Raw genomic sequence first — 23,754 nt, forward strand, 5'->3', positions numbered from 1 at the left:
AACTCATTTCAAAAATTGCCGCCTTTCATTGATTACAAGAACGAGTTAACAGACCTCTGCAGTACTGAACGTACACTCAAACTAAACAATCACTTTGCTTAAAATTGTGATTTTTGTTATGAAAGTAAAGTTTTATCATACTTATTTTATCCATCAGGCAAATTTGATGTATTTTAGCATATGAAAATAATTTTGGGAAACGTTTTTGAAATACGCTTCTACTTGTTTGGTAATCTCAGTAAAAACTACTATCCAGAAATAGGTTATGGTAAAATTGTAAAGGTAATAGCAGTTACTCCAATTTTCGAGTCTGACAACGAACCAGTGCAATTGTTTTTTTTTCATTCAAATGGAGCTGCACGTGTTTGCATGTGCGCATTGTAACTTGAATATTGTGGAATGCTACGTGACCTAGTGCTCGTTGTAGAATGGCGGAACAGCTGTTTTCGTTGCTATGTTGTTATCCGTAAAATTTGTTGGGAAAGTGTTTTTTCGGGCATCCTTCTCATATGAGTTATTAATTTTTAGTATAAATATTCTTCAGAATTTATGCTGTCGAGATTCTACAAGTAAATTGTCTGGTGTTATAAATATATATTAACTTTTGTTATTATTTTTACTAATTTATGAGTACAAAAGTAGAAATATCTACTTTTTACTTCATTTAAAACTAATAGAATTATTTTTTAAAAGTTTTTTGTATATTTAAAAAAAAATTAATGTCGATTTGTTGTTATAATTTAAAAACTTGTTTACTGGCTTTTAAAATGTAAAGTCAAGCGGTGTTTCTTGAACAATGTTTATTGGTGGGGGGTAAGAGTGCTGTTGGTTATAATCGTGTAGTAGGGAGGAAGGCTACAATGCCTTTCGTTTGTTAAGTTCGATGGTTTTTTGACAACTGTGTGTGAACTATCGTAACTATATATGATCCAATAAGTTAAGTGTTTAACCGATGCAAAATGACAGATGAGAACAACTCGGCACGTTTACAAACACGCCAGTTGGTGAGTACCTTCTGACTTGGTTCTTTTTACTACGATACTATTGTACTTATTGCAGCACCCTGTTTAGGCTTGGGTAATATTACTTATTTACTACTTAGTGTACCATAATGTTACCATGAGTACTGTGGATCAAGTTACAGAGTGTTTGTTGAAGGTAATTCAAATAAAATAAGTTTTTCATTAACATTTATTGTCTTAAGTTTTCAGGATTTCCTTTCACATTAATCAGGGTAGGTTATGTTTACATTCAGGCTGATATGACACATGGTTTTGTTGTAAGTGTCATTCGGTATTTAAGAAATGGTAGTGCCGGTTAAATACTTACTATTTACATTAGTTTGATTAATATATTTAAAAATCGTTATTGTTTTCTTGTTTATTTTGTTCATCGTTTTGTACATATTTTGTGAAAAATCTCTTCAGTTTATACATTGTTGCTCAAGATTTGTTTTAAGAAGTTGGTTCTGTATTCATAGCTACCTTCCCCATTCTTTTCCACCGATTTATGTGTTCGTTATAAGATTTATTGTTGTTTCTATGTATATAGGGACGTATCAGGTTATTTTTTAGCAAATAGCTTACGGATATTAATTATGCCTGTGAAAAGGACTACTGTTGCTGCATTAAGATGTGATTTCTTTATTTTACGATTTAACTAAGTTAAAGCTTTAAAAGTAAGGAAAACGCACTTTAACAGTATTTCGTTTACTTTGAGTAAACGAAAATATTTTATTAGAATTAATACTTATGAATTTAAACATGATTTTGATTAGTATACAATAAATGTAAAAAAAAAAAAAAAAACACTCGCACTTTCAACGTTTTTGTTCAAACTAATAATGTTACCATGTCTTGAATCCGGTTGTTAAAATCGTCTTGTGTAGTAATTATTTTTTGTTAAAATTCAAATTATTTTGTTCTGTCGTTAAAAACGATCTTATATTCGTTGCTATTTGATGCAGTTATGTTGGTTTAAACTTTTTCTTATTCTGTTTTGATCGGTTGGTGAAAGATAGGTTATATTTCTAGGTTGTTTATTTTTTGTAGGACGACCATGCTTTGTGAATCTTTTTAGTTTTTACATGTTAATGTTTAAGGCAAAGTATTTTTACTGTTTAAAGAACCTTAGGTAAGTTAATGGATTGCATTTTTATAATGTGTTTTGAATTGCATATAGTTTAGTATGTTCTTTTTTAAAACAATAGAATTATTATTATTTTTATTCTTTTAAAGGATAATTTTATTCCTGTAGTCTAAAGTATTTGATAGGCTTATTAGAATTGTGATATATCCATTACTTTTACAATCCTACTGTTATATGTTAATAGAGATGTTAGATATTTACTTTTAATAATGGTTTTACTAATTTTATAAACTTCATTTCTACCACCTTAACAAAAAAAAAGGCATATAATGTGAATTATATGTTGCGATGACATTGTTACATTACAATTTTAACTTTTATTGTTTTTCCATGAGAAAGTAGTTATGCAATCTTAATATCTTTGTCTCCAGAGTGATCTATAAATAATAATTGTTGTTAGGAAGTTGGCAACTTAAATTTTGAAAAACAAATTAGCTTTTTCATGTAATTTATTATTTTTCCATATAATTTGGTTACTAGACTGTGGAAAGAAATTTGATTTAAAGAAAAAGTATGATTTGTGTATTTATTTAAATTTTTTTATTGGCTACTCTCCATATAAATAAATGAGCATGGATGAGTGGTTATTTCTGTTAATTTTCATACTGATTATTTTTAACCCCTGTTAGATAATTTTCAAAATAATATTGTCTTGATTTAATAAATCTTAAGATTTTATGATGCACAGAGTTTGTATTTTTTATGATTAAAATTAGGTTATGGCCTACGATGATGATTTTTTTTATTGAAATTTAACTGTGTGTGTAGTTGTGCACTAAACTTGTATAATGTTTCATTTTACATTTCATGTTACATGAAATGTAACATTCATGTTACATTTTGAAGTTAGAATAACATTTTTTTTGTATTCATGTAGTGTTTATGCGATATGCATTTTGTGAAGTATCTTCATCGGGTACATGTAAGTCGTTTATTTGTTCAAAATTCCGTATTTATTCTCTAATTAATTATTAAAAGTTAATGTTTATTCTTTCTGCCTCAATCTGTTTTACATTCTTTTTTCTTATGTATCTGGTATAAATTGTTTAATCATTTATCATTGATTTTTGATGTGAATGGTGTTATGTATATTTTATTCATCTTGATGAATGTTCTATAGAAAACTAAAAAGTATTTTTGAGAACAACGTAAGGATTTTCGAGTAGATTCGAATTTACGCATGTGCGTGTATGTAGGTGCGCCCGCTCGCTTAAGTGAAATAAAATATTTTTATATTCTATTTTATTCTGTTTGTAGAATTACTGATAACATTTTCAAAATCAAAAGTGATGTGCGTTTCATTTACTTCAATTATTTTCCATCTTAGGCAGCAGATCTTTTACTTTTAATTCGTAGATTGACAGATAGATTTAAAATTAATTCGTATTCGTTTAAAAAACAATGACTAATACTCTTAACGTGAGAATTTCTCGCTTGTTTTAATATGGTTTTTAGTTCTTTGAATTTTCAGTGTTAGTGTATTAGATAAGTATTTTGAATTTCCATTTTGTTGTGGTTAGAATTTTATCGGTGTAGTTCTTCACATTTTTTTTATCACTGTTATTACGTTCTATTATTTATCGATATATTAAGCATTCATTTTATTTAAGTCTCTGTTCTAGTGCTTGATTTTTATATATCGAAAGTAATGATCGGTTTTTACTTCCTTTGCCATTTCGATCCGTTTTATCATCATTGCCTTTAATGAACTTTTCATCATAATTAACTTTATCATTAATTAGTCAGTGTTTACAGGTGTCTTGTATTTTTCAGCCCCAGTTAATGTCAAACATTTTTATATCTTTATTTTTAATCGCATAAAAAATAGAATGAATTAATGTAAAATATTGTGAAATATGCGAGTAATCGTGAGTCAATAAATTTATGGAAGTTACGTTTAAAAAATGTAAGTCGACAGATTATTTTACTTACGTTTTCCAAAATCGCACTTAAATATATTTCATCTGTAAACTAATTTTTATCATTTTCGTAACGAGTAAGATTTTTTTTACATTTATTATTTGATTTTTACATACCAAAGTGCTATTTTAATAATAACACGCGTTATTACATTTAAATGTGTAATAATCATAACATTAAACACTTAATATGTACGTAATTTGAATAAGTTTTAATTCAAAAGTAATATTTTTTATTTTGTATTTAAGAAACTTAGTACGCAGGTGTTACTTTCAGATTATTTAGACCTTATGGGGGAGGTTTAGTAAACTTGATGAAGGTCACGTAGGCAGTTTTTATGATATGTTTCTTCTGCGAAGCAAATTATCGTTATTCCTTTTTCAGATGGGTTGAAGGCTTCCCATTCTTTTAAAGAAATTTAAATATAATATTATCTCGGTTAATTTTTTGTTTACATATTTAAAAATGTTCTAATCGTTCTCTTTTATTTTAATCTTTTCTGTTATCTTTCCGTCTTAGGTAGGTTTTGTGTAGTTTTTTCGTTTATACTTCTATTAAAAAAAAAGAAGCTGTGTAAAGGGACACATTTTCTAAAATATTAGGAACTTATTTTTTTTTACAAGATTTTCACTTGCTACTAACTGTATCAGATCGATTAAAACTAACTTCTGTTTTTCTCTGTTATTTTGCTTCTTGACCATCGCTTTTCGTTTAATTGTATCTTTTTTATTTTTTTAAAGAACCGTAGCTCTAAGAGAAATAAAACCTTTTCTTTCTTTTAGAATAAATTTAGTTTAACAGTATTCATTATATTGTCTTAGATTTTTTAATTTATTTATGTGCTTCTTAGCGGAATTTGTACATTAATTGGTTCCTCATATTTATAGACTGTTAGAAGTTAATTTATCTATTATTCTTTTTAAATTTGTACGTGTCAGATGGAAGTAAATCGGATTAAAAAAAATCTACGACGATAACACGAACGAATCAGAACAAAACACACGCGTTTAATGTTGGCGAATAATAGTTAAACGTCTTGAATGTATGTTCTACAAAGTTATTTCACTACCTACATATTACGTACTTTACGGTCATTTTTAACCTAAACGTACCCTCTGGGTTTACTCCAGGTCGGGATTTAAGTAATATTCTATGGATTCTGCTCGTGAGATGGAAATACTTCTTCGTGAATTTTAGATCAGTTTTCAGAAGAACACTGGTGCCTGATCGTCAGTTTTAATCGTATAAAACGAAAGAGGAATTTTTTGTCTCTTCCATTTTTTTGTTTGTTTTGTTTTGCGGGTTGTTTTTGTTAACTGAATTTTTAATGATAAGTAAAAATCTGTTATAAAAACGGTACCCGTTTATTGTTAAAAAAGGAATTTAGTTTTAATATATAATCAAAAGGATTATAAAAATGCAAGATAATACAATGAAAATTGAGAAGTTTTTAATTTTTAGGATTTAAATAATACAGTTAACTTCCTTGTTTTTATTTACTGACAACAATCTTAGTTTTGGTTCAATGTAGTTTATAACATTATTATTACTATCTTTGTTGAAAAGTTATGGAATTTCTAAAATTACTAATATGATAGTAATAAAATGCGAGTCAAAAGAAATTAGTGGTTTTTAAATTAGAATAATGATTTTTATTTTATATTACAATTGAAATTTTGGTGTTGATGTATGCATAACTATTTTTTTTTGTCATTTTTTTTAAGTACATGCTAAATTAGTAGTTGTTTCACCAGGTGGTAGATAAAATCTGTTACCCGGAAGGGAATCCTTGGCCAAAATTTACAAAACGAAAAAAAATCGTATAAAAATTATTTCAATTTCTATTCGTTTTAATTATCAACACTAAAATATTTTTAATTAAAACACATCTAAAGAGAGTAAATTACAAAACCTGATCACGAAGAATAGGAAGTAGATGGTGATGAGGGAGTACTCGCGTTTAAAATTTGAATAAGTTTCCAAATAAATGTTTAAAATTCAGTTTGTTTTATTTCAATACTTGAAAGTATTTGATAAAATTCATTTTTTGTTAGTAAACCATATAAGAAGGTTTTCAAGGGGATAGATGAACCTGCTTTCTGTTCAAGATGATAAACGCCTAAATAAAGCTGTTTGAACATTTACTTTTATCGGTTCAAATAAAATGCATTCTAGTCGTGTAAAAATTATAAAAACATTATACTCCTTTTTGGGCTGTCGTAAAGAGAGCGAATTTACTTTTATTTATTTTTTAAATCGCTTCATTAGCGAGTAAAAATATTTTTTTCGTCAGGATGGGCATTCAATTTGTAAAAATTTCAAGTAAGTAAACACAGCAGACAGCTAAAATTTCGACGTTCGATTGAAAGTAAGTTTATTCTGCAAGTGTAATGTAAATAAATTTTACTTTAATATATGATTCCTAGCAAACAGAAAGACGTAAATCGAAATAATGGGATGACAGATTAAAAAGATTGTTTTGTTAGCGTTCTGCTACAAAATATTACCTTGGTAGCTTACCTCGGTCGCTTATAAATGTAAAAAAAATACATTTTTTTATTTAATCTCTGATATGTAGGGAACAGTTAACGCGATTTTGATAAATAAATACCAGAATAAAGTTAAGTTTGTTTTCTGAATTTTACTTGCGGAAGGCGCGTAGATATCTCTTACGGAAATGTGATTTAGTTAGCTATCCGAATTGTTAACTGCACGAATTATGTCTATGCAGAATACGGTACGTACTCGTTTAAACCCATCTGCTCGCCAGATAGAATCGATAAATTTACGCCTGAAAGTTTCCACGATGTTAAATACAATAATAAAATAATTATTCAAATCGGTCCGGCTGATCCTATGTTATACGTAAAAAAGGAAGATACGAAACGGAAGGTAAAAAACTTCGTACGAAACGCCCATTTTATAAAGTTTGTTTGTACGGGACGTTGTTGGAAATAGTATTGTTTCTTCGTTCTTTTTTTTTGAGATATGCTTATTTATATATCTAATTTATGTCGTTCATATATTTACGATTACCGTAGATGCATTTATTTTATTCCGTTTGATTTGTTTCCTGTTTACTTTCTTATTTTAATATTTTACAGGCGTATGATTTTTGTGTTACTTCAGTTTTAACTTCGTTTAACTGTTATTGAAAATTCATAACTTCACTCTATTTTCTATTTTAATTACATTTATTCTATTTTCTTTAATTACAATTTACTCGCTGTTAATTTTCATTTACTTCTAATTTTTTTCATTTTCTTCCACTTTCATAGAAATTTTTCTCCGTAGTCATTAGCAAATTCGATTCATTTTATTTATTTTACGTGGACATTGATACCTTAATAAAATGAAAATTAGAAGGACCGGTTCGGTATGCGATACGGTGAAAGGATTCAACCCTCATATTTCTTACGGTCATAGTCCTTATTAGCCGTATTAACTTACCTTTATTATCTACGGTATAAAACCATCTGCCTTAAGTTTTTATTTCGGGCCTGTGGGTATAATTTAAAGTATATTTTATGAATTCATTAACTTAAAAAACACCGACCGTTAAATGACAAAATAGTAAATCGTAAATTAGTACGCATCAATTTACAAAATGGTACTAAGATTTTGTTTCTTAAATGTATGAACTCTGAATAATGTTTTTTTTTAATGATAAAAAGTAATTTTAGTCGTCGATGTTCATAGCGAAATGCGGTTAAAGTTTTGAAAGAAAAAGATAACTTTTAAATAGTTGGTACCTTACAGAAGATTTTATTTTACTAATTTGCCGCTTTGTAATAGAAGTTATAGTTGATAGCGTCCGTTTTAGGCGGTTAGGAAACCAATTTATCATGCAGTCGAATATGTTGTCTTCGTTTAATTTGTTATTATTAACAAATTTACCGTGTATGTAGTGTTTGTAAATTTTATATCGTTCCAGTGTGTTAGATCTTTGTTTTTATGTGATATGTGTAAAATTATTATGTCGTGGCTAATATCTTTATTTATTGTTCCTTTTTTTATAAAATGATTAACAAAGGTTGATTTTGTTTTTGTTTGTTACGCTCGGATATGTTTTTTTGTACGGTATGTTTACTTGAATTCGTGTTCATTTTGCACAATGTGTAATATTGCAGTCACTGCAGTTTAATTTGTATACACTAAGGTTGACGTATATTTTTTTCTTTTAATACTTTGCAAGCTGTATATTTAATTAACTAATATACAGTATACTCGCTTTTATGTATAAATAATATATATATATATATATATATATATATATATATATATATATATATATATATATATATATACATATACATATACACACAGGTTTATGAAGCTTAATAACTTGCTGCTTAATTATGGTAAAAAAAAAGAGTTGTCATATAAATCTTAAGTCATAAATCTAAGTCTTAAATCTTAAGTCATATAAATCTTAAGTCTTATTCATCTATAATTTTTCTGTTTATTTATTTATTTACTGAGAAGTTTCTTTAAAACTTTTAATGAAAAATAAAAAAAATCTTTTTAATTAATTGTTCGTTTTGTTAAGCCGAGTAAGGAAACAATAATTAAAAGTAGCTGTTATTATAACACGAAGTAATATTTAACAAAAAACTTTTTTTTTAATCGCTTGAAATACCTCTGTAATAAAGCGTTTGAAAAATTGTTGAAAGCGATACCAAAACGCAAAATGTAACAGGCAAAATTTCTGTGTATATTTTATGAAAATCTGATAGTCGATTTCCGAGATATCGAACGCTCAAACTCGTCACATAATATTTAATTCATTAGTAGTGTAGTTGCGTACGCTCTAGTGTATTTTAAAAGAAACAGTAATCCACTTTTTTTTGCAATATTAGTGTTTTTGTTATATGCAACAGTACGTCGTTTCAGTGTACTGTATGGAAGTATTATGTATGAATAAGCTTTATACATTAGTATGCAAAATTTATTAGAGTGGAAAAATATCCTTTAAAAAAGAGTATGTATTCATTGTTGAAACATCAAAGAAAGCAGGAGCAGATACGTTTGTAAATTATCGCATCATATCTGTTGTATCGAAAGAATAGTTTATAGGAGAATAGAACGTGTGGTAGATGAAGACTAGTCGGTTTCAGAACCCACCGGCTTAGTCTAGTTGTAAACGCGTCTTCCCAAATCAACTGATTTGGAAGTCGAGAGTTCCAGCGTTCAAGTCTTAGTAACGTCAGTTATTTTTACACGGATTTGAATACTAGATCGTGGATACCGGTGTTCTTTGGTGGCTGATTTTCAATTAACCACACATCTCAGGAATGGTCGAACTGAGACTGTACAAGACTACACTTCATTTACACTCATACATATCATCCTCATTCATCCTCTAAAGTATTATCTGAAAGGTAATTACTGGAGGCTAAACGGGAAAAAGAAAAGAAAGGCAAGTTCGGTTTCAGAAAGAGTTTGGGTACAAGGGAGACCATTCTGGCCCTCAGTTTAATTTTAGAAAGCAGGCTTAAAATGAATAAATCTTGCCAAAATATTGTATCTGTAAAAAGCATTTGATAATGTAGAATGGAATAAAATATTCAAAATTATATTTATAGGATGTTCAACTTAAAAGAGGCCCCATTACTCGGTAGTTTTTACAAAATGCATTCATTGTTTTTGTTAAAATGCATATATTGGTGTGAGGTGGGTAAAATAATGTGGAAGATGTTGGTACAACTGGAGTTGGAATGGGAAGAACTGTTTATTGCCTGCACATTTGAGTATTGCCAGTCTGTGTCGAGTATTGGCTTTTGAACAAGGTTGTGTAATCGTGTATTCGTGATGGAAACTTACGAATACAATTTCGTGACAAAATCTCATTTGTGTTGGCGAAAGTTCAGGGAGAAATTTGAAAAGAAAGCACCAGTAAAAAGTGTTATTCGAAGATAAAATTTTTCGTGAAACAGGTTCGATGTTAGACCGGAAACGTGCTCGATACAGATCAGTTTGTCGATACAGGTCATACATTAAAGCGGCAGTTACAAGATCGCCTCATAAATCTTTGCAGACTAAACTGGGAAAAAAAACATTTCACTAGGTTCAACCCACACTGCAGCGAGGACAATGCTGAAATGTTATCCGTATCGATTGCATGTTTTCAATGAGCTAACTAATGCTAAAAGGGTTCACTATTGTCAGCGGTTCAAGAACTTCATTGTAGGCAATATTGGCATTTTAAATCAAGTGTTTTTCACAGATGAAGCGTGGTTTCATCTTGGTGGGTCAGAACTACCGGACCTGGGGTACTGAAAACCCGCTTATTTTCTTTGAATCGTCTTTACACCCACCGTACACCCATATAGGCGTATGGTGAACGGTTTCAAGGTGACGAATAATAGGAACCTTGGTTTTTGAAAAAGTGGATGGTGCCGTCTAACAAGAAATTATCCAACAGTTGATAGCCTTACTGCAAGAGGATGAACGTGACTGCTGGTTGCAACAGGACATAGCAACTTATCATACAGCTCGCTGTGCTATAGAGATGCTACAAGATTTTTTTTTTGTGGAAGAATCGTTTCTAAAGTTTTGTTGTCACCAAGATTCCCTGATCTGACTAGTTCAGACTTGTTTCTGTGGGGTTACTTAAAAGAAATCGTTTGTAGGAGCAATCCACCTACCCTGCAGGAATTGAAGACAAACATTACCAGTGTCATCCAGGAAATAGACAGGGTTATGCTAACAAAAGGAGCCAGGAACATGATTAAACGTGTTGATAAATGCACAGAAGTGGATGGGCTCATTTTCTACATTTCCTGTAAATTATTATGTTAATGTTTACCAATAAACTACTGTTTATATACTAAACTAAGTGATGGGGGCCTCTTTTAAGTTGAACTCTCCCTCCCCCCTCTCTATCTCTCTCTCTCTCTCTGTGTGTGTGTGCGCGTAGTGGTGAGAGGGGGGAGGGAACTTGTAATACGGGATTGCATGAATAATGTGAGAGTGGAATAACAGTCCGAGAAGAAAAATTGAAAAAAATTAAGATTGTCTGACGACATTGTTCTCTTAGCAAAATCAAAGATGAAAAAAAAAGTACTTATTGACATGCAGAGAACTTCTCTCGGAAAATAAATAAGAGTGTAAATCAAAGTTAACGAAATTGAGGGAAAGATCGAAAGATGTTGTTGATGATGAATTAAATATTAAGATAAGGGGACACATGTTACCAGAAGTGGGAAAATTTTTAAAATTACAAATGATGGACGAAGGAATGTAGAGATTATAAAGCGAATTGAGTTAATAAGGAGAGCTTTTATACAGTAAACAAATGTACTTGTATCAATTGTACATTATAAGAATTAGAAATAAATTTTTAAAATATTTGTGTGAAGCTTAACTCTTATTAGAACTGAAATTTAGACAGTAAGACAAACAGAAATGGAAAGAATAGAAACCTTTGAAGTATGGTGTTGCAAGAGGTTGTTGATAATTAGGTGGGTTGTAGGATTCAAAATGAAGAGATCTTAAGACGAATTGTAGAGCAGAGAAATTTGTGGCAGAATTTTTTTAAAGTAACAAACTAGGTCCTTTGGCCACTATATATAGGTTTAGTTTGTTTGATGATAAGAGGGACGCGGAAGGTAAAGTCTGACGAAAGACAAAAATTGGAATATATGAAACAGACAAATGAGGATGCAAGCCGTAATAAATGCTTTCCAGGTTAAAAGATTAACACAGAACAGAAAGGAATAGAGCAGTGAACAAAGAATAACATTTAACCGGTCGACTGGCTTGATGCAACATTTGATATAAAATTTTGTCGTTAAGTTTTTCTTGAACCACAGGTTCTAACCTAGAGATGTAAGGTACATGATGAGACCAGTAGAACCTGCGATACATGATAGGACCAGGCCTAAACCTTCTATAATTTTTAATTTTTCTCAGCGGTGAAGATACTTCTTTTTCACCGTTAGCTTTAATACTATTACCGGCTCGGAGTGTAGTCAACAAATTTCACTATATGAGTCCGATTCAAACCAGCTACCTCGGTCATACCCATTAGTTATCAAATTCATTTATTCCTACTTCAAAATAAAGTCCGATGAATTTTATACAGTTTTTTTTTTTACTTCATTTAATATACTCTCTTTGGTTATATGCATTAATATAAGTCCAAAGACTGTGTCTTTTATATCAAATAGGACCTGGCCTCAAGTTGGAGAATTGAAAGTTGTAGTCTGATTACCGTCGTAGTACAAACGAATAATTAGATGAATTTACGGTAGGGAGAGAAAGAAGTCAAAACAGGTATTACTTATAAAAATTATGTGACCGATTCAGTCATTATCATGTTAACAAACTATATTCACTTTATTTTTTTAATTTACATAATATAAAGTTAAAAACAGGTAATATTCTTACAAAAATCCATGTGTACACTAAGTGAGCTGATGGTTGGCTTTGGTGGGACTTTTGAGTGGGGTTTGTACTATCTAACCAGATGACATCATCCGATATGTGACACATTTGTCTACAAAATGCAAGCACTACCGTCTAGTACAGTAAAATGACTAGTACACAAGATACAGCAGTCGGCGAGGGACAAACTTTCAGCACACTTATTGTAAGTGGGTTTAGTTCCTTTTTTATTACCGTAACGAATCGGTCTCTCGTTCGATTTCAGGTTCCAACCAGCATATAGGTTTTAAATATCTGTATTTATTTATGCATTTTTTGCTATCTAAGGAAATTCTCATCCGCTGCTAGTTGAAACGGTATAAATAACTCATTATTTCACCGTAGAAAGAAATAATTTGTTACTTTACATTACACGTCGTAACCTTTTTTACACCTAAGTAGTTTTTAAAGGGCGTGTAATTTTTACTTTGAACAATTAGTAAATCGTTACTATATGTATATTCTGGAAACCGTAGTAAAGTTGTTTATTTACTTTTCCTGTTTCCGACCGCAGTTATAAGACCAGAAATCGAGATTGTTTAACTTTCGCGGCATCGTAAATTAAATTTCTTTAAAACTGTTCTTCATCCGGTGGTAATCCGTTTTTTTAAATTTACTCTCCATCTTATTCAGAATGAGTTTAATGTTCTTGAATCGAATACAAGGATTAAATCCTATTTTTCGTAAAAGAACTAGAATTTTAAAATAATTAATATTTTCCTCTTTAGTTATTTTTCATTCGGTAACGTCTCTCGTATCATTTACTCTTGTTTTCAGTTTTATTTCTTAATAATGAAATTTTATAATTGTAACCGTTAAATAACTTATTCTTTTTTTTTTTGTAAGATTACGTATCGACATTATTTGTTCTAGCTTTGTAAATTAATGACAAAAAAAGTTAGAAGTATAAAAATAATTTTCAAGTTAACACGCAACTGCGACGGCAAGGGTTATTTTATTTTAAGATTAATTGATACTTTAAGATTAATAGTCGATCAAAAGATCAACTATTTTGAAAGAAGTTTGTTACACAATGTAGAAAAAATTAACAAGAGTTAATTATACGTAGATTAATTAAATTTATTACATAAAATTAATTCATTATTCTTAATGCTATTCCAGTGTAACTTCTGCATTGACAACGGCGAGAGTGATTTAAAAATTCCACGTGTTACTTAGAGTGGTAAAAATGCTTCGCGTTATATGTTTAAACCGTTCCTGAAGATAATACATGATTTTCGATTTTTTGTAATTAAAAAAAAAACACGTTCGTTGTTTCACGTAATTACTTATTGTTAATGTAATGTCTTGCATGCTATGCCCAGTCATTTTTATAATTATTTATATCTGCTTATAAATTGTAATATCATCGCTTTTTTCGCAGAATTAGCTTTTTTTTTATACATTTTATAAAACAATAATTTTTTCTGTGCTGCAGATTTATTACTGTTTAAATACACACTGTATTTTAATATTGTAATACATTTTCACGAGTTCAGAACTTGTATTTTTGTCAGCATTCTTTATTAGGGAAGGGGGATATGATTTGAAAAAGTTTACGATAAGTTTTATTTTTCTTAGTTTTTTTTTTTTTTTTACAGAAAACACCCTCGTTCATACGTACATCTTAACATAAGAGTTGATATAAGGTAGAATAATTGTTACTAAGCCTGTAGTATAATTTTTTTTACTAAATGACAAAAGAACGTTTCTTCGTTATAGAAGCGGAAGGAGATGAAATTTTAAGACTATGAATAATGGAAGGGCTGTTCTCTTCTGAACTTTGTGATACTTAGTGTCAGGGGACGTGAAAGTTTGTAATGTGATAACAGAACAAAAACTATTAATTTTTATTTTATGTATTGTTCTAAATATATTTTTTATTTATTATACGTTTTACATTATTATTGCCGTACTTAAATTGAAATGATACGCCTGATTTAATCTTATGTACTTATTGAAACATAGATGTATACGTATTTTCTACCCAAACACTAATATGCCTGTTACTTAACTAATTTTAATTTATAGATTCTACTAAATAATTTTGTAATATATAAGGTGAAGTGAGTTTGGCAAACTGTTACACTTTTTCTGATTATTTCACGTCGAGATAGTAAACAATTTATTTCGAACGGATAGAATTGATGAAAATTCTCAAATTCCTTAGTGAATTTCATATTAAAGGGTGGATTAAACATTTTAGAAGTGAAGGTGTAACAGTGTATAATTTGTTTTTTTTCCTAGTTTTATACTGTTCTGTATTATTTTCTGTATGCGGTAATCTCCTTAAATTTTAACATAATTAATAATACTACAACCTATATCCTTAGTTATCTATTGTATGATTTCCATTCGTTGTCTTTCTCTACTGTTTTTACTGTCTACACATTTTTTATATTCATTGGCATGAAGTTCTTGGGTATAACAAAAGATGTTGCTGGTAAGAATCTTGTTCGGTTGTGTTGAGTTGTTGATTCTACGGCTACCCAGTTGTGATATTGGACCTAACCTTATTTTCATCGTTGGGGAAAGTTAAAAGCGATCGAAGATTCGGGGTTGCTCTTATCATGTACACCTGGTAATACTTTTCTCATATACTTTCCACATCTCTAGGGTTAGAACATGTGGTTAGGGGATTCCTTCAACTTATTGCGATAAGATGTTTTAAATTATGTATATATATATATATATATATATATATATATATATATATATATATGTATAGTATTTTTTTTTAATCATCATATAGTTGACTGGTTTGATGCTCTTCTCCATTCTTTTCTGTTTTATGCTAATTTCATCGTATTTACTACATCCTTAATCACCCGATTTATATATTCCAACCTTTGTCTTTCTTTACAGTTTCTACTTTTTAATGTTTCTCTTGACAATCATCAAATAATTACACCTAGGTGTCTAATACATGGCACACATCTCTGCAAAATAAAGTCTCAAATGTCTGTTCTTTCCTTTTCGTTTTAATATCTAGCTGAAAATCTCTACGTTAAATTCCGGTAAGTTTGTTGTAGCAGAGTAGTGGAATCATGTTTGGGGAAAATATGTTTCAAAATTTAAGGTAAGTAAGCAGATTTAATATTTAGCCCGTGGAGAGTTAAAAAGTTAGTTTATAAGGCGTGTATAAAAAAGAACTGTAAAAGTTGGGATTGACGAAAATAAAAGTTTTTACTTTTGAGGAAGTATGATTATCGACCCACTGGCTGTTTGATAATCTGTTTATTTTGTATGTTTATGTTTTTTCGATTTTAGATTCCAAACAATGGGCGTTTCCTTGAATCATGGAATTGAGAAAATTAATGTAAGGTTTGATTTATCTTTGAGTTTTGCATCTTAATATCTTAGTCTTTTTACATTTTCTCCCAATATTTTCTTTCTTGTTAATTTCTCTTTGAAAATATTGGATATGAAAAAATTAAATGTATTCTCTTCAAAATGTTATGGTATGGGTACTTTTTTCGGATGATTAAAAGTTATAAGAAAATAAATATACTTACTGATTATATAGAAATATGTTTAAAAGGTTGTTCTCAAATTACTTTTCTCATCACGCATTTCGTTGATTTGATGAATTTAATCATAACTTTCTTGCGATAATCTTTTATCTCGTTCTGTTTGCGCTAAATATTCTGCTGCTTTCTTTTGCTATTTAAATCTTTGTCTTCCCTGCAGTTTTATATTTTAACTTCCCCTAACTTCTAACCAAACGTGGTTTTAAATACTGCCCGTCAATCTAATTATCCTTTCTTATCTTATGGTTTGAATTTGACATTTGTTTGTATCTTGCCAATTTTTATTCTAAGAAAAAATTTACTAGTAGTGTATATTACTAGCACCATTGTTGCGTATTTTTATATGTTTTCTTTCCAGATTCTAAATTTTTATGTGTTACCAACAAAATTAATGTCATGAAAGCTCTCCATTTGTGTATATTAAGCTGCTTTTAACGCCTCCGTTCTACGTTAGTCCTTCATAATTTTACTACCTAAAAATTATTTGATTTCTACTGTTTTGTTTTCCTCGTAATATTTAATTAGATTTAAAAAATTTCCCTTAAATCCTTTATTCCTCTTTCATTTATAAGCTACAAAAATAGAGTATTGGAAAACTGAAAAAAAAACCAAAAGAAATAATGTTTGGGAGATTAATTAACCTTTACATCAAGTGGTTAAAATGCCTTCTGTTCACTTCAAGAGGCAGTTGAACACGTCCTTCCTTATTCTTTATTCGATGAAACGTTGCTTTGCCCTTACCTTTGATTTTTTTGTAACTTTCTGTTTCAAATCGTGTAATGTCCGAGGGCATGTAGCAGCGTGTACTCTTACCTTCAGATAATCCCGAAAAAAAAAATCAAGTGGGGTTAAATCATCAGGTGTTTTCGGTGGCCACAAGTTCCTAGATGTGATGCGGTCGTTCAAGAAACTTTCGATCAAAACTGTGAACTCTGATGACGCTAGCATGTGGCTCCTTCCTGTAGAAAGTAGTTAAATTTCATTAGTTGTTCTAGGAATTCAATGAAAATGCGGCGATACTGTGCGTTTTTCGCAGTTCCGTTGAAAAAAATTGTACCCACTCTTTTCTCTACTGATACCGCACATCAAAAACTGTGACTTTTAACGCATGCATAGACTCTTCATGAACGGCATACGGTTGTCTTCAGCCAAATGTATGCGTGCGTTCTGCGAATTGGCTAGCCAGGTAAATGGAAACATGTTACTATTAATCTGTGTACCGATAACATAATATGCCAGAATCTGCAAGAACAATCGATCGGAACCGACCACAAAATGATTGGTTGTATATCAGTTGTTGGTAACCTTTTAGTCTTATCGGGTTCCAACAATTTATGAACAGTTGTCATCCTATCGGCTATAGTCCTCTTCGCAGCAATTTGACAAATCGAGTACGAGAATTCATTCTCTTGAGACATACTTCTTAATAACTTCGGTTGACTGCAGCAGTCTCCTGAACGTCCACAAAGCTTCCGGTTGTTCAGACCGACAATGTTTATCGGTTTCACTCAGAAGATTACTTGTTATTTCCGACTTACCAACCGACGCCGGTCGGTTTGTTATCCAGTAATGTTTCAAGATGAAGAGACGTTTTTATAGTGTATACTGCATTTAGAATCGGAATGATGACACTAATGAAACAACAATGACAACAAGATTATAAATAATAAAATTCAAACAGATGATATGTGTACCATCTCGTGACACAAATGAATAGCTATTTTAATGAATTAATAAAGAAAACCCTGAGTTTTTTTTTTATAAATCACTGTATAATTATAAATCTTTTCTCTCTTTGAATTTCAACCCTGTCTTTAAGTAACATTTTAAACATTTGATTCAGTCTAACTGTATGTAATGCTTGGTCTAGTGGTGAACGCGTCTTCCCAAATCAGCTGATTTGGAAGTCGAGAGTTCCAGCGTTCAAGTCCTAGTAAAGTAAGTTTTGTTACACGGATTTGAATACTAGATGGTGGATACCGGTGTTCTTTGGCGGTTGGGTTTCAATTAACCACACATCTCAGGAATGGTCCAACTGAGACTGTACAAAACTGCACTTCATTTACAGTCATACATATCATCCTCTGAAGTAATACCTTATGCTGGTTCTGGAGGCTAAACAGAAAAAAAAGAAATATGCGATTTATATTAAGATTATTTATATATATATATATATTTATATATATGCAGAGTATTCAGGGAAACGGGGTATTTTGATATTTGTGTTGGTAGGCCTGCGCGAATGTCTGCACCGAATAACTTATAGAAGACGCCATCTTGCCATTTATTTCTCACGGATACTTGGAGTGGTGTAAAGTGATTTTGCAATTAAAGCTTTTTACAAAAATAATGACTGTAAGTTGTGCGTAGAGAATTTCCTCGCCTGTTTAATTTAGGACGTCACGGTCGTGTACCTACCGTCAGCACTTGCAATTAACACTTGAATACATAATTTTGAGTAAACAGGTTCAGCAATGAAAAAGAAACCTCCAGGTGGTGTACAGACCATTCATATGCTAGACAATATCAAGTCTGTTCAGCTGCTGTCATAAGAAGCCTACACCGTTCAATTTGTCGTCATGCAGTGTCTTTACAGTTACGTAGTTAAACTGTTCAAAGAATACTGCTGCAGTACTACTTAACCATCCGTAAAAGTTGCAGATCATTCAGGAACTGAAACCAAACGACAACATAATGCGCCATCAATTCTTCGAGCGTATGGTTTTAAACATAAACGAGGACATTGAATGAGTTTGTTAACTTACTTTGGATGTCGGACGAAGCTCATTTCCACCTTAACAGATTTGTTAAACAAATTTTTCTTCCACAGTAGATTCTTACACAGCGCCTGTTACACAAGGTTACCACCGTTGTGCTGTGTCGTATGGCATAATAAGCCCTTATTTTTTTTTTTGAAAACGAGGATGGGCTTACGAGTACAGTCACATCAGATCGATACTTCACCATGATCAAAAACTGTATTGCGCAAAAACGACAACATTTCCAGAAATTATTGACAGCTTTTGGTTTCAACAAGAGGATCAGCAATACACACAGCACGAACGTTGATAGCTGCTGTACGCCAGTTGGGCAACCGTATAATTTCAAGAAAGGGTGACATTCCATAACCTCCCAGGTCTCCTGATTTGTCGGTGTGCGATTTCTTTTTTTGGAAATAAAAACAAAATGTGTTTAAGTTGAACTGCTTCGACAGAAGAACTAAAAGCCAAGATCCGAACAGCAGTTGCTGAAATTCCTGTTGAAATGTTGCGTCGAACAGTGCAGTGTTTCGTTACGGGCTGCAGTAATGTCTACGCAGAGATGAATCTCATCTGCAAAATGTAATCTTCAAAGAATAAATTTTGTATATGTATTCATAAATGACATGCTTTTTCTATTTAAATTTTATAAATAAATCTAGTTTATTTAACTTTCTCATAAGAATATTACTTTATTTTCAAAATTTTTCGTTTCCCTGAATCATCCCGTATATAAGTAAATAAATTTATATTCAGTGGTGCCATAACCGTAATGGTTTTACGAGAACTTACTTAAGTCACAAGTCATTCAAAAAAAAGATAACTGCGTTGAAGAATAACAAGAATCCCGTATCAGGAGTTTTAGGAATAGTTAGGATTGAACTGATTACCCGTTGCTGTCTTCATCCAACCGAGTGTACTGTTGCATATCAGCATCGCAAACCCGCCGAAGGTGATACCCAACCCTATAACTGACCCCTTGTTTACCATACGAAGGTATTTTACTACATACATCCAGTCATAAAAAAGACAGGAGTATGTGTAGTGTAGAGCAACAGTTAATGAACCCTTTTCTGAAATGAAACAACGTGTTATGAATAATACTTCAGTTAGCAAAATATAAATAAAACCGATTAAAAAGAAAACGATTCTGAAAATTAAAATATACCTTTTTCAATTTTTTTTTAATCTCGACTTTTTAAAATGTGCGTCAAATTAAAAACAACTTCCAGTTTTCAAGCATTTACGTTGACGCTGATCTAAAAAAGGAAAAATTGAAAGAAAAACTGAAAAGATTGTTTTTTAATATTTACTTAGCATACGGGTAGTTATTTTAGGATTTTTAAAATTTATTTTAAATATTTAAAAGAACAGAGTAAAAAAAATTGCCCTTATGAAAAACTCAGTTAGCAAGAACTACAAAAGGCGTTTCCTAACACCTTTGTGTTAGGAAACAGAATGCGGAGAAACGACAAGTTAAATAAATGTTAACGGTAGTGAGCTAAGTTTCGCTGATATGCGGGAATTTTAATTATTTTTTTCAATCTAGCTTTCCATCTAATTAGAGTAAAGTACTTTGAGTATCAGAACGATGTAAGTACGTTCAAACAGTCCAATGCTCAACATCAATGACGATAAAAGTATCTTTCAGTCGTCTTTGTAGGCAGTGCAGTTTGTCGTTGAAAAAATGTTCCATTTAAATTACGTTGAAACTACTTAAATGAGGTTATAAAAGTAATTTCCTTACATTGTACAAATAGAATCATCGAAATCGGAACATTTAGAAAAAAATAGGGTAAGGTAAGGTATGAATATAAAAGATCTTATTACGATGCAATTGAAAAACTGTTATTTTTTTCGAAGTCTGTTTACAATTATTATCAATGCTGAGACAAGATTATAAACTTGAAAATTGTCATTGTCCGAGAGAACAGAGCAGTAATGTAAATTAGCTCGTTTGTTTGTGGTTTAAATGTTGGAAGTAAAGTGACCGAGTTTGTCAAAACGTTTTTCTAGACGGTAGAAAAAATTGAGCGGTAGTTGGTTCTTTGTTAATTATCATTACCTTGATCTTTAAGGGAACTAATAGAAATAGAAAAAAAATCTGTTTTTAATAAGTACGTACACAATAAAACAGGCTTATATCTATCCTTTATGTATAGACCGTTAATTTGACTTCTGTGAAAGTAGCATGTTGTATTCGAGAATGTAAATTATTAAGAGAAAACTTTTGTTATAAACATGTATATATCTTTTACTAGATTTTTCAGGACTCTTTTTAGAGTTGTCCAGGGTGGGGAAAAAAACGATTTGCTAAGACTCTATGCAAACTTTATATAATATTTCCAAAAGATTATTTAACATGTGCTTAAATACTATTGGGTCAGTATGCCGTGTCAGTACTCTATATGACCTCCATCGGTCTCCTTCACGGCCATTATTATCTTGTGCGGTAGACTCTTACTGTGTCTGAAGCAGGTCGAGTCGGATTCAAAGTCGCCTAAACTTACATTTTAGATCGACTAGCAGGTTCTCCTTAATAATTAATTTCATTTCGTTCTTTATCGTAAACAGTCCTTCATAACAGCTCCAAAATGTTGAACTGCATTCAAATCCGGAGATCCTCACGGTAATATGTAGGTAAATCCTTTGTCGGATTTCATTCGCTTTGAAACAAAAATATAACAAAAACAAAAAAAAAATTTTCTGCGCTACCATCACGAAGTTTAGTCAAAATATTTTCGGATTCTTTCTTAAAATTATCATTAGCACGTCTTTTGCTAAAATGTAACTGTTTTGGCTATCCGATTAACATTTTATCAGTTTCCATAATCTCCATCGATGAAGGGCCCGATCGACGCACTGTTGATTCTGTTATCTTTTAGTTTATTTAACCACCGTTCATTGAAACCTGTCAAGGTTCTAAATATATAATACTTACATATACATTTCCGTAAATTTAGATTATACAATGTTCATCGTTACCTTTTTTATATGGGGTGTAAATTCATAGATTGATTATTTTTCTGTATGGAAAAATTTTAAAGAAGACTAAACTTTGTAAAGTTATTTTGAATCGATAGAATGGGTTTCAGTAACGATACAAATAAATTAAAACGGGAGAACCTACTGTTGAAAATTGATTTTCGTTTTCTTTTGATTAACCGATTTTCGATGGGGATCGGTAGCGTCTCAGCCTTTCATCCGGAGGTTTCTGGTTCGAGTCTGTCAGGCGTGGCATTTTTTATACGCTACAGAATTCTATATCATCCATCACAGTGACTGTTATTGGATCAGCCTGTTGCTATTTGTAAATAAATAAATTAGCAGATTATTATCGTATTTTTTATTTAAATTTATTACGGTGTGTCTATAATACAATGTTCTCCATAAAAGGGTGCGTTAATAAGTTTGTTTAAAAAACTGTCGGACTTGATTTTTGTTTGATATATGAAAGTGGTACCTTACTGAGTATTTATTTATTTATTTTTTTTTTGGGGCTGTTATTTTTCGTATTATTTTTTTTCGGATTTTTGTACAATTATTATGTATTTTTTGGATTATGTATTGTTTTATGAAAATTGCAATATATTCTTGTTACTGTTAAAATTCAATTCTTAATTAATTGTTTAAAAAAAATTAAGGCGTATCCCTAATAATTAAACCGTGTAGTTAAAAATAGTTATAGCATTGTCGGTGATAATAATCGGGCGTGACCTGTTTCACTAGAACAGTAAATAAATAATTTATTTTTACTAAAAAAAGAAAATGAAAAAAACGAGAAAACGGATAATTACGAGGTTAAGCCAAAAAGTAAATGAAATTAAGAAAGAAAAACATTTTTTTATGTGCAGTTACATAAATGAAAACATGGTTAGTTTTCAACATAATCCCCTCATACTTTGCACTTGGCCATTTTTTAACAGTATTTTTAATTCGTTTTTGGAAGAAGCTTTTCGGTCTGACGCGTAACCAATTTTGCATATTTTCATCAGAACAAAAATGATTCCCTCTCATCTCCTATTTCAGTGGGCCAACGAAATGTAAATGGTTTGAAACCAGGTTAGGCTGAACTGTCAGGACTCGTAAGATAAAATCTGTTACTATGTTGACGTTTTTTTCCTTTAGGTATTTGGTTTGTTGAATTTTTCTCCATTCTTTTCTATTCTACGCCAATCTTCAACCTTAGCGTACCTTTTACATTCTACATCCTCAATTACCTGTTTTTATATTGTTTAGTTTTCGCCTTCCTTCACAGTTTTTATCTCTACGTTTTCTTTTACATTCAATTTCAGATATATTTTTACCGATAAGTTTGTAGCTTGATTATTCGTTTCATAATAACGATAAAAAAACGAGAGTTGTCTTATTTTTTCCCCTGATCATTCTTTTATGAAGTTATGCAATTTTATTTCATTTCTTGAATGTGTGGCAAAAATATGAAGAAAAAACTAAAGAAAATTATCATTTTTGAGTGCATTTTAACATAACTGGATAGTTTTGTATTAATAAGGAAAGGGCACTTGTTTCTTTATTCCAGTGTATTGTATGATTGCTTCCATAAGTTATACGGATAATTGTCTGCAGACAATTACTTTTATGTTGTTTTATTGTTAGTAGCCAGAAACCGACTCAAAATCTATTCGAGAGAGAATTAGAGAAAGACTGAGGTGCATCAGAGCGTTAGCAGTTAGAGAGGTGCATAAGGAAATAATTCCTTAGTGGAAATTGATGAAAGTATATTTACAAAAAATAAGGCTGGACAATTCTTTCCACAACAGGAATAATTGGGATTTACAGTTCAGATAAAAGATTCCTTGTTGCAAATTATTCCGTAATTTAACATGTTAAATTTTTTGTTAACGCATTTTTGTATAATAAATGTACGTATATTGTATGTACGAATCACATCACCCTTAACGACCGAAAAGTATTAAAAACCACAGACAAATTTATACCTCTGAGAAATA

At 30.7% G+C, this 23,754-nt stretch overlaps 1 protein-coding gene across 7 annotated transcripts in view; it reads left to right on the top strand.

Annotated features, from left to right (window-relative positions):
* The first annotated feature begins 766 nt into the window (after positions 1-766).
* Positions 767-23,754, top strand: part of Kdm2 (Lysine demethylase 2) — a 211,671-nt gene continuing 188,683 nt past the window's right edge. For 3 of the 7 annotated variants that reach the window (XR_012756137.1, XM_075363506.1, XM_075363507.1), the window contains exon 1: positions 774-1,004. Coding sequence is in view for 6 of the 7 variants with exons in the window: in XM_075363506.1 (XP_075219621.1) it covers positions 960-1,004 (45 nt within the window). In the remaining variant the exon portion in view is untranslated. Of the gene's footprint in view, positions 1,005-23,754 lie in introns of all 7 variants that reach the window. The other 4 variants (XM_075363503.1, XM_075363504.1, XM_075363505.1 and 1 more) reach the window with 4 other exon arrangements.

This window comes from Lycorma delicatula, chromosome 4 (genome assembly GCF_047948215.1).
Source record: "Lycorma delicatula isolate Av1 chromosome 4, ASM4794821v1, whole genome shotgun sequence".
Lineage (NCBI taxonomy): Eukaryota > Metazoa > Arthropoda > Insecta > Hemiptera > Fulgoridae > Lycorma > Lycorma delicatula.